Raw genomic sequence first — 13,115 nt, forward strand, 5'->3', positions numbered from 1 at the left:
TGCATGGCAGCATAATGCTGCACTATTCCTATTTAGCCTATTTATAATTTGTCACATGGTAGTACCTGATGGGTATTTTTCTTTTGTAGATCTGTTATTTTGGTGGATGTCGGTTCTCATGTGTCCCCTATAGGTCTTGCCGAATTATGGATTATGAATTGCCCTGTGACTGACATTTGATGTCACGTTGTCCCACTGACTTTAAAATAGTATGAGTTCTGGCCCTGCCAGTGTCTTGATATAAATTGTTTTGTTTCTCGAATGCCATAACATAACATGTTTTACAGGCTTGTATTATACTACGTCTCATTTAATATCTTGTTCCGTCTCCATGCAGTGTCTTCTCAGTCATTGAGTTAGGATACTGTAGGCGCTGTTTTAATTCAACATGCAGCTGCTGTGTTATCAGTCTAGTTTGACCTCGGCATAGTAACTCAGTGCAGGGAAAGAAGTTATCTACAGGTTGCCTGGCAACGCCCGCCTCTGTGCTTTGCCGGTCTATGGCCATAGAATGAACACAAGCGTGGTTCCTCTTATCATCAGTAATGTCTTGTCATCCATGTTTCCATAATATGTTTTCTGTCCATTTGTAAACCAATATGTTTTTGACCTTGTTGTTCAACACATTTTCCGTATTGATTACGGTATGCTATATTACCATGTTCAATTGAAACATGGAGAGAGATCCTTGTGGAAACGCTGTCCGGATTACATGCCTTATTCTCTCCCGGTACAATGGTAAATATATCTGATTGAACCTCCTTCTAGCTCTGCTTGTCTGAAATTGTCTTCCTTGTGTCGGTCAATTCATTCTAAGGTATTTTGGTTAACTCTGTTATACGCTGACTTTTACTCATTATAGTTCAAAAGGTTTTTATAACCATTTCTGTAAAGTTACAAGCCTTCTGCTTCTATTCCAGTGAAGAGTATTTTATTGTAATTAGTTCCAAAAGTATTTATACAGTTCCGGAGCTCTAGCTCTTCTAGCTCTCTGCTATCGAAGCTTTTCCTTATTTATCATAGTCTTCCGTTTGCCAAAAATAAGCATTTGATTTTTAAATCAGTCGTTTTCGTTGAGCATTTTCTACACTGTCATGGTAAAAGGTCATATGAGTCAAATTCTGCTGGCTCCAAACCTCACATGTCCATGTATAATGAAATTACATCTTTCTACCAATAATGTCAAAACATCAGTTATGGTGCTAGTATGTGTACAGATTAAGAACCCTATGTTAGGGTGAAACTGAATCTTCCAATCAACAGGCCAGAGCAAGGAGAGACAACTCTCTCAAAGAAACAAATAGTATCCTATCCATCTATTTTAACAATGTAGAATAAGTCCCAACGTTTATGGACAAACACCAGAAGTGTAACTGAACTGACCTAATAAAGTATTATATAATTATCGTGAATTGATTAAAGATATATGGAAGCCGTCCAAAGTAAGACATTGATAGCCTAGTACCTCATAGTAGCCTACTAGCTAAACTGAGAACAAAGGTCCACATACCTTTTCACCTAATCACAATCAGTGGAGAAGCGAGAAATGAAAGGGGTGGAAAGACAGGGTGGGCAAATCACTTCAGAATATATAAAATTCAAATCTTCCAAACAATATTCATCAAGAAACTGTTGTTTTACATTTTAAATTATTTTATTGAGATTGCCAAACCTAACCATTTATGTAGTTTTCAACTTTATAGATTTTTTTATAGATTTTTCATTCACCTAGGTACGCAGTCCCACATAATACTCACGTTTATTGGGTACAGAGGTCACCGGTTCGCCTTCCGCCCATGTCCACGTGGCACGTGTGAATCCTATAACTGTATGAACGCAAGGAATGTGAAAAATGTGCACGCTGCAGCCATGGCCGTGGCATGACAATGCTCGTTTCGGACAGGAACAAACTGCAGGTTGAAAAGGCCCTCAGCTCTGAACTCGGTAGAATCTGCACCTGGCTCGCTGATAACAAACTATCCTTACACCTGGGAAAAACTGAATCCATTCTCTTCGGATCAAATAGTAATCTCAGCAAGGCAGATGGCTTCTTGGTTAGAGTGGGTGACAATATTATCACACGAAAAGATGAAATTACCTACCTAGGTTCGATCCTGGAGGCTAATCTTTCCGGTGATAAAATGGCCACCAACGTAATCAAAAAAGTCAACCAAAGAACAAGATTCCTTTACAGGATCTCCTCACTGGTCAACAAAAACACCTTGAAGACCCTAACAGGAGCCCTCGTACAAGGTTTCTTCGACTATGCATGCACCTCTTGGTACCACAGCACCTCAAAGGCCCTTAAAACAAGGCTCCAGACCTCCCAAAACAAACTGGTCAGGCTCCTACTTGGCCTCACCCCCCGAACCCACCTCACCCCTGCCCACTTTTACAGGCTGGAATGGCTTAGGGTCGACGACAGAGTACAGCATCTTGCAATGGGTCTGGTACAGTACAGTACAGTACAGTACAGTACAGTACAGTACAGTACAGTACAGTACAGTACAGTACAGTACAGTACAGTACAGTACAGTACAGACTACATAGTCCAACAGCCAATAGTCCGACAACCAATAGTCTGACAGCCAATAGTCCCACAGATAATAGTCAGAACCATCTCATTTCAATACAGAACCTACAAGGTGATTATTGTACATAGTTGTGTTCAACGTAGGTTCAGGAACACCCTCTGCTTCACGGCCAATCCCCGTTATCAATCGCTTCCCTATCTACCTCACTTGCCATCACTCATTAGCCACTCCCGATTCACAATCACCCATATCCACTACACCTGCCTCCACTCACCACAGCCAATCCTTGTTGCAATCGGCTAGATCGGCTATTTCTGCTATTCATTGCTTTCAAATTTGTTGTCCTCCTCGATTCTCGCTCTATTTCTCTAGGAATCCAGGCAGTGATTAACCCCTAGATGGAGGAGAGACTACCGACTGCTCCCTGAGTAGAACAGTGATTAACCCCTAGATGGAGGAGAGACTACCGACTGCTCCGTGAGTAGAGCAGTGATTAACCCCTAGATGGAGGAGAGACTACCGACTGCTCCCTGAGTAGAGCAGTGATTAACCCCTAAATGGAGGAGAGACTACCGACTGCTCCCTGAGTAGAGCAGTGATTAACCCCTAGATGGAGGAGAGACTACTGACTGCTCCCTGAGTAGAGCAGTGATTAACCCCTAGATGGAGGAGCTCGACTACTGACTGCTCCCTGAGTAGAGCAGTGATTAACCCCTAGATGGAGGAGAGACTACCGACTGCTCCCTGAGTAGAGCAGTGATTAACCCCTAGATGGAGGAGAGACTACCAACTGCTCCCTGAGTAGAACAGTGATTAACCCCTAGATGGAGGAGAGACTACCGACTGCTCCCTGAGTAGTCTCGCCCTAACCTTAAGGGTTCCTCATCCAGTGCACATTCATCTCATTTTGTTTCAATAAATTGTCAAACTTAAGGTGTGGTATCTTACAAGTGAAATGTTCAAATAAAGTTAATCTAACACCTGTTAGTATTGAAATGATTTCCATTATCTTGCGATTTCTTAGATGCACAGTATCTTTATCAACCTTGGTTTCAGAGCAAGGCCTTTTGTTTATTTGAAAAGACAAGCAATGAATGTGAAACTTACTGGTGCACAGCATCCAAATAAAGTAGCTAAACAGTTTTTCTGGAAATATTTTCTCAAGTAGGCCTATACCATTAAAATGAAAGTGAAACTTAATTGGGTTCCCACAGGCAGATTATAAAATTGGGCCCCTGGCATGATTTGTAAAAGGCCTTGTACCTGGAAGGTATACACAAACTCCAGCATTTTAGACATTCCAGTGCTGTTTTGCACTTGATTTTTGCATGCCCCTCTACAATCCTATACTTAGGACTTTTGGAGCTCTGTTATTGACATGCACATGAATGACTAACCCCTTTGATAAGAAATGCAAAGTTCATGCACTGAAGTCCTGACGTCACTCGCTCGTCTCCTCGATTCCCCTGGTTCACGGAAGTAATTTCTCTATGGAGAATAACATGGGGTGATCATAATATCGTTTACTATAAGCATTTGTGGTCCAAAAATAAACAAGCTGTCTTGGCGTTATTGTCAGGGAGGTGTCTCTGTATCGTTTGCGACAGTCAGTCACTCACATGATACAGTCTGCTTCTAGCGAAAATGTAACGCCTGGATGATTTGTTTATTTTTCAAACACAGTTCTTATTTGAGTCCCCCCTATGGGGATTACGATGCAAATAAAAAGTACATGAACCTGTGGATTTGCGTCCTCTACCGATATTGACGTCAGACTTCGATGCTCTATTGGGGCCAACTGAGCTCTAAACCACCCTTGGGGTTCCCCATGCTGCTTGTTTTGATAAATAGAAGTAAAATATATCAATCTTCTGTGGGAGTTTAATAATTAAACATCGAATCATCAATCAATCTGGGGTGAGGGTTCGTTCACTTTTGGTTGAAATCGATTGATTTCAGTCTGTGTCCTAAAGTGTGCCTCTCAGTTCAAACACATTGAGTTCATGTAGACAGGCAGAGCGATACATGGCAAATAGAACTGCTTCATGAAGTGCTTGCTGTTTTTCATCTGAAAAGTGGACTATCAATTTCTTACCACATAAAGTGAGCAGACATGAAACCAGCAGCAGGGATCCTGCTGGCACTTGTGGCCTTGATGGCTACTGCTTTTTCTGCAGAGGGTAAGTTTATATGTATTATGTATTATTTGTCATTATGTAATTACAGTACGTTGAGCAATTAGCTATAGTTAATCCATAAACTGCATCACTGTCATGTTCTTGGAATAATACACAACCATGATATATATTTTTAGTAGGCCTACTAGAGTTAACCAATCTTTCCTCAGAGTCTTGTGTGGGCCGATGCGACATCTTCAACCCCCAGAAGAGTTGTCAATGTGACTCCATGTGTGGTTATTATAACAGCTGCTGTGAGGACTTTGACTCTGCCTGCCCAAGGAAGGGTCAGTCAAATAAAATACTCAATTCAAGCTTGACTTATTCATGCATTTCTGAGAAAACATAATGGCCTCTCAGGCTCTCACCTATGTATATAATGTCAATCCATCGTGGTGACTGGCCCGATTCGCATGGAGACATCTGCAACATAAATAATCATCACTGTCTCTCGCCACTGTGGCCTTAAATTGTGACATTAACTATATATAATATTCATTCAGTTGCTCGTGGCGATGTGTTTGGTGGAGTGGAGGATTCAACTCCAGCTACCACAATGTCCCCTGAAGAGGTAAATGTTACAACCATAGCACCGATGAACAGCACGACACCAGAACCCAGCACGACACCAAAACCCAGCACGACACCAAAACCCACCACCACTGCCCCTCCCACCACTACAGACCCCCCCACGTTGCCCCCAGACCCTGATGCAATCCCCTGCAGCGGACGACCGTTTGATGCGTTCATGCAGCTGAAGAATGGCTCCATGTATGCATTCAGAGGTGGGTCCAGATACAACTAGAAAATGTGTATTGTGGTATTATTATGAGTATTTTTGTGAGCACCCTCTTTTAGTCAATTGGGGAACATTAAAAGAGGACTTTCTTGGCCTAAAGCTCCAGCCTTTTCAGCAGGTTTTGTGCAAATCCACAAATAACTGCTTGAGATATCCTGATAACAGAAAGACAGACAGCTGAACGGACAGATCAGATCCGATGAGACCTCGTTTATCTGTTTTGTAGTGGCTTGCGCACCCTCCACTCCCTCCAGGCCACATCGACTGATATTCTATTTGTTTGTTATTATAGTTCAGAGGAATGATTGACACTAAGCCTTCCTTCTAGTGGAAGGAAGGAAAAAATAAAATCCGATGTCTCCCCAGGTGAGTATTTCTTTGAACTGGATGAGAAGTCAGTTCTTCCTGGTTATCCCAAACTCATCAAGGCCGTGTGGGGAATATCTGGCCCCATCGATGCTGCTTTCACACGCCAGAACTGCCAAGGAAAAACCTACATTTTCAAGGTACAGGCTGTGGTGGGAAAAGTAAAAAAATATGTTACTTAAGTAGAAGTACTGATTCTCTACTTGAAAATTACTTAAGTAAAAGTACAAAGTACCCATTAAGAAAGTTACTTAAGTAAAAGTATAAAAGTACCTCAAATTAAATGTACTTAAGTACAAAAAGTACCCGGTGTAAAATGTACTTAAGTATAAAAGTAAAAATTACAAAGTACAGTACACTAGAAACTGGCCATTCATTATCAATGGCATTTAATGTTTGTGTGAGAGCCTCAGCCATTGCAAATTTGCATAACAGACATTATAATTGCGTGAATTCACACATTATAATTGGCTCTTCACTAATTAAGCCCCACCCACTCCACTTTGCAGGGCAAACTGTCTCCCATTGAGATGCATGTAAATGATTTCTCCATAAAAAGAATGGATCATTTCAGTAGCAAGAGCTTGAAAATGTCTTCTAAATCTAGTCAAAAAAGCCTACAGTAGCTAGGCCTATGCACAAATGTGGATTACATTATTGGGGGAGAAAGTTTGAACCGACTTTAACGACCATCCCGTTCACAGACGTTTACGTGCAATGCACGCTAAGACTGCCTACAGTGATTATTATTGCAATCACCTGGATGGGTGAGTCGTGTAATGTTCCTGACGTTAAGCTGTGTGTATGTGACGAAAACAGAACTGCAAATTCTGCAATAACCAGCAGATGCGCAGCACGCGACACACACACACACACACACACACACAGCGCGGCTCGCTGTTATTTTTTCACCGCACCAGAGAGAGAGAGAGAGAGACAGCGCTTCTGTCCAACTTTTTCCCCGCGCCGCACCACCATGCTTCTGTGTGAATGTGAACGAATGAGTGAGGCGATGACTTTATAAACTTTATGCGGAAAATGTACTGTGTGAAATCAAGTGAGCCCCGCATATTTCGCATATTTTGCGCGGAAATGTGTAGCGAGTAACGAAAGGTGTCCAATTTTAATGTAGCGGATTAAAAGTACTTTACTTGTAAATGTAACGAAGTAAAAGTACAGAAACATAAAAATAGTAAATAAAAGTACAAATTATCAAAACGTGTACTTAATTAAGTAACGAAGTAATTGTACTTCGTTATTTTCCACCCATTACATTGCTCTAGGGCAAAACCTTGATGCTGAATTTGAAATTAATCATCTGCTGCAGTGATAATGAAAGGAAGCTGCATGATGAGGAGAAAAACATGGGGATGGTGGGAAAGCTATTTTCAATTGTCTTTGCTTTGTTGTTTGTTTATTATAAAACGTGTCTCATTGGCTGTTCTGTGTCTCAGGGGAATAGGTACTGGAGGTTTGAGGATGGTCTTTTGGATGATGACTACCCTAGAGATATTGCAGTGGGTTTTGACAAGATCCCAGATTACCTTGATGCAGCTTTCGCAATACCAGGACCAGGTCACCATGGCCAAGAGAAGGTCTACTTCTTCAAAGGTACCACGCAACCTTATGTTTCATATTATAATGTACCGGTATTGGTATACTTTATTCTTGGCCCTTTTGCCTTGGTAAAAAAAAAGAAAGGGTTAAAGCTCTATATGCTGATATTACTCATTGCTAAAGAGTGTTTGTTCAGTAACAACAGGAGTCTCTCCATCTCTCTCTCATCTCTTTAATAAACAGAAAATACATTTTCAGCTGGGTTGCCAATTCATCCAATCAGGAGAGAGAACCCATGCAGCTTCAATTGTATACTGTTTGAGTTCCATTCTGTGTTCTCATTGCTTTGTTTCTTCACTTCCAAATCACTTGTTCCTCTTGTAGCTTGTATGAGTACTGTACTGTACTACTGTGTACTGTACTGTACTGTACTGTACTGTACTGTACTGTACTGTACTGTACTGTACTGTACTGTACTGTACTGTACTGTACTGTACTTCCACTTATTCCATCAGTCTAGACGGAATCACAAAATCTAAAATCAAAGTAATCAAAGTCAGATAACATTATACTTGTCAGAACATCATGACAGGGTTGTGGTCTTTTTAATTCATTTAGGTTATATTGATTTGTTTTTGTAGTATTTACTTCAATTCATTTGTTTAGTTTGTGTAGTGAGTTCCATGCACTGCCTAGAATCTTTATATAAACAACTGGGAGGCAAAGGGGTTGCCTTTAAATGGTTCGGGAATATTGCTAAATATTAATAATAGCTTAAAATATATGAGACTTAACTACACATACTTTGTTTAAACCACATCTTTGTTTTGTCTATATAGCGGACCGGTATTACCCATATCTGTTCAAGCACCAGCCGTCCCATGATGAGTGTGTGCAGATGAGCAGGACCTCTCCATCCGTCCTGTTCACACGCTACACTGACCTGTACTGTCAGTCCTGTGCCGAGACCTGGGACGACCTCTTCAGTAGCCTGTTTGGAGACTCTTGTAAGTGTGTGTGTGTGTGTGTGTGTGTGTGTGTGTGTGTGTGTGTGTGTGTGTGTGTGTGTGTGTGTGTGTGTGTGTGTGTGTGTGCGTGCGTGCGTGCGTGCGACTCCCACTTGTCATCTATCATAGTAAAACATTGTTTTGAACATATCAAATTGTGTTATATTAGCATTAGGGATGTCCCGATGACACTTTTTCCGATCCGATGCCGATACCACAATTTCTGTGTTAGCCGATACCAGAGAATAATATAATAATAAAAAATATCTTATTTTGGAGTCCACCGACTGGTAATAGTGTTTACAGCCATCTAGCTATATATATATATATATATATCTCGTGTTGTGTTTATAGCAGACTCTTCACTCAAATGTGCACTTGCAGTTTGGGCAACTCAAAAGCAAACTCCACATTCCCCAACATTTTATTTATCTCTCATAGTGTCAACCCCTGTGTCGGATCTGTGGTTAGACTGGCATATTTGCTGATAGGCCTACCGATATCACCCGATATGATCAAATAAGGGCCGATCTGATACTTTTCCGATACCGATACAGTATCGGGACATCTCTAATTAGCATACAGGACAATGAGGACATAGATTGTGAGAGATTAATTTGCAGATGGAAACTATGCTGTCTGTCTGTCTGTCTGTCTGTCTGTCTGTCTGTCTGTCTGTCTGTCTGTCTGTCTGTCTGTATGTCTGTCTGTCTGTCTGTCTGTCTGTCTGTCTGTCTGCCTGCCTGCCTGCCTGCCTGCCTGCCTGCCTGCCTGCCTGTCTGTCTGCCTGCCTGCCTGCCTGCCTGCCTGCCTGCCTGCCTGCCTGCCTGCCTGCCTGCCTGCCTGCCTGTCTGTCTGTCTGTCTGTCTGTCACAGTCCAGAAAAAGAAGAAGAAGGGCCATCATTTCATCAGTAAGGATTGGGTGGGCATCAAACCCCCTGTGAACGCCGCCTTGTTGGGCCCGCTGTACCTCAGTCCCCAGGCCACACCCCCTCCCACCCAACGACCAACCCCCGTGAGAAGGAGGCGCCCCAATCGCAGGAGGCGTCCTGGGAGGAGGCGTCCTGGGAGTAGGCGGGGCCAGAGGACCAGACAGACACGCTCCCTGGAAATGTACGGTTACGACTACTATGACTACAGCGAGTACGGATACGGACTCCCTGAGTCTGACTATGACATCACCACCACCACACAGCAGTACAGCATCGCAGCACAGAATGTCTACTTCTTCAAGAGGGGTGTGTATGAATCTTACAGAATACATGCACTCATTGACGCACATGCAAAACACTCCGTTGTCATCATGTTTGGTATTTTTATAAATGTATATTGCACAATATTCTTATTTCCCCAGATAAATACTACAGGGTGGACCTGCAGACTAAGCATGTGGACTATGCCAACCCTCCTTACCCACGACCAATTGCAAAGTACTGGCTGGGCTGCAAGCGTGAAGAGACCACTGATGACTCACGGGCAGAGAAGAGATAGACCTGGGTAGACCTCCACAGTCAGCTGATGAGAGAAGATACCCTCCCTCCCTGGTACCCACCCTGCCTGGGTTCAAGTGACCACTGCTTCCAGGCCAGACATTTCCAACCTGTGGGCTGTGATGATATTGCAAGTGGGCCTCAAATAATTGACCAACCACTAATACTTTATTGATAACATTCATTAATATAAAAAAAAAAATAACATTGAAAATGGAAAATACTGTAGGAACTTAGTATACCGGTAGTACGTTCCACTGATCCAAGTCGGAACACAATCCATTCACTGCCCACGGCCCACCAGACGGCCCACCAGATGATCTTTTTAGATTTCAAGCCAGACCTGATCCAAAAAAGGTTGGGAACCACTGGAAGACGCAAATTTAACCTCAGTGTTCCTAGAAGGAATTCTGCCAGTACCTTGCCTCCCCACCCCAAAGTGAACTGCCTGCTCTATAGGCTTGATTTGTCTTCAGTTATCTGAACAATAACTGGGTTGGAAATGTATTTTTGTTTGAAGCATTCTTCAATGCTGAACACTAAATATCAACAGCAACCACTGCATATTTAAGTTGATTAAATTAATAATTTATAACATGAATGATTAAATAAATATACTTGATTGATTCTGACTTGTAAGGGCCATCCACACCAAGAATGATAACTATAAATATTAATATATAGCCTATCATTTATATGTTATATTGTTATATTATTGATATTTATTTTATAATTGTATGGGGAGGATGTTGAGGAGATCTTGAAAATGATGCCTTTCCCAAAGTATTTTTTTCCTGAATCTTTAGTATGTTATTTAGCATGTTTAGCAATTTATAAAACAATAGTAAAACAACACACAGAAGCATACTAAAGCGATCATTAACGACATAGGCTATCAAATGAAAACAATGATAAAAGCAAAAACATCGGTAACACTTGCAGATAAGGTTCATGAAAAATGATTAACTATAATGCTTAACTAATACATTAGTTAGGCATTGCCGCATTAGTTAATCATTATTTCATCACAATTCATTGTGAATTCATGATGAATTCATGATGATTCATGATGATGATTCATCATGAATCGTCATTAGTTAACCACCAGTTAACCATCTAATTTTTTCCGCCCAAATCTATGCCCAGGATGAGTGCTCATAGGCGGGTAGGTCTCTGGAGGTCCTTCCTGGTTGTACCCATGGGTCATTTTACTCAATTCTTTGCCCACGAGTGCTCAAAGGTTGGTAGGGGTCTGTCCGGAGCTCTCCCTGGTGCTTTATGGATCCTTTTTGGACTCCCCCATTTTGCCCAAATCTATACCCAGGATGAGTGCTCATAGATGGGTAGGGTTAGTGAGCAGACTCGGTCTCTCTGGAGGTAATTTATCTCCCTGGGGGAGTCCAACAATGATCCATAAAGCACCAGGGAGAGCTCCGGACAGACCCCTACCCACCTTTGAGCACTCATCGTGGGCATAGAATTGAGCAAAATTACCTCCAGAGAGTCTGCATGCTGACTTAACTAAGCATTAGTATTATTTCATGAACCTTATCTGCAAGTCACAAGTGTTACCAAAACATCATATCAGGAGGATTCGAATGCTTGTCTTTTCCATTGACTATGTTCACATAGAGGCAGATTAGCAGCAACAGATCTATTTCACCTAATAGCACATAGGCAAAAAGAAAGGGGCTTGCACACTGAAGGAAGAATGAGGTTCATTGGATGCAAAAAAGTATCGAAAAAAATTGTATGCATGCACGCATGCGTGCACACACGCGCGCACAAACGCGTGCACAGTTTTTTTCCGTGAATTAACCTAGCCCAATAGAAAAAGTGGAGGATTGTGAACTCCATCATTGCAGTTCTGCCCCCAGCCCCCTTTCCTGTTGATACAAGAAGCAGCAGATCAGATGGACCAGCTGAATGATTGAGTGCATGATGAGAGACTATTGTTGCATGTGCAATTGTGCATAAGTAACTGTCATAGATACTGGAGTGACCCCCCCCCCCTTAAATATTGACACAGCTTTGCTGTCCACAGCATTTGACCTGATAATGTTGATGTTTAAACTAGCTGATTGGACTCTAGTACAGAGGACAAAGGACCCATGATGCAGTCAAACAGGCTTTACTTAAAATAACTTACAGAAACAAAACAATATCATGTAACTACAAAGCTCACAACGCTGATGCACATATGGTTTTCTGCTAGCTACATTCCAAACAAAAAAAAACGCCAGGAGCTAGGATAGTAGTGTGTGTGATGTTTGGCAAAATGTAGGAGTATATAAACATGTTTTTTTGTTTGTTCATTTTGCTGAGGAAATGCAAAGCCAGATCACTCACAACATCTCTGAGGATAGAATTCTGGATGAACAGGACATTTGCAGTATCTTATTTCACCAGATAAATACTACAGGGTGGACCTGAAGTCTATAAGTATGTGGACTATGCCAACCCCCCATACCCACGATCCATTGCAAAGGACTGGCTGGGCTGCCAGTGCCAGCGTGAAGGGACCAGCGATGACTCACTGGCAGACTTAGACTTATAGGCTTAATTGGTCACACTCATGTATGAGCAGAGACTGGCGGTAATGTCCAGCATATACAAAATGTAACATTTGAAAAGTCATGAAAATAACTAGTAATAACTATACAGTGTAAGTGACAAAAACAAGTGTTATAGTGTAAAAATCTAGCAAGTGTGTAACTTAGAATTGCGCCTTCCCTGCTGGGGTAGGATATAGAAAATATATGTAATATACAGGTAGAATATAGGCTAGTATTACTATTACAGAGAAAAATTATAAATGTGTAAACAAGGATATATACATAATATAGAGTTTAGAATATACCAGTAAGACGCGCAAACACGGGAAGCGAACGCAGCTCGTACATATTTGGGTTTTTTTAAGATTTATTTTTAAGTTATTATTTTTTTAAGTTAAGTTATTTTTAAGTGAAGTTTTTAACTTAGCCATAACCATATAAGGAGTCCCCAAAGCAGCTATACGTCCAAATATGGAGTGTGTTGCATCAATCACAAACAAATCACTCAGCTCCATATATGGGCACAAAGGGGGGACACACACACAGACAGACAGACAGACAGACAGACATGATCTGCTAGGTCTCATAGTAAGTGCTCATTGCCTTCGCAACCAACTGTAAGGGCCGGC

General features: G+C 41.7%; 1 protein-coding gene across 1 annotated transcript; it reads left to right on the plus strand.

The window, feature by feature from the left end:
• Positions 1-4,647: 4,647 nt before the first annotated feature.
• On the plus strand, positions 4,648-9,932 carry LOC308327056 (vitronectin-like; the record flags this gene model as incomplete). The annotated part of the gene is made up of 7 exons (XM_080780195.1): positions 4,648-4,714; positions 5,215-5,496; positions 5,877-6,016; positions 7,331-7,487; positions 8,273-8,440; positions 9,317-9,679; positions 9,796-9,932. The coding sequence occupies 7 exons, from the start codon at positions 4,648-4,650 to the stop codon at positions 9,930-9,932; spliced, it is 1,314 nt and encodes a 437-aa protein (XP_080636321.1).
• Positions 9,933-13,115: the final 3,183 nt, after the last annotated feature.

Source organism: Protomyctophum bolini, assembly GCF_963924005.1.
Source record: "Protomyctophum bolini genome assembly, chromosome: 13".
Taxonomy (NCBI): Eukaryota; Metazoa; Chordata; class Actinopteri; order Myctophiformes; family Myctophidae; genus Protomyctophum; species Protomyctophum bolini.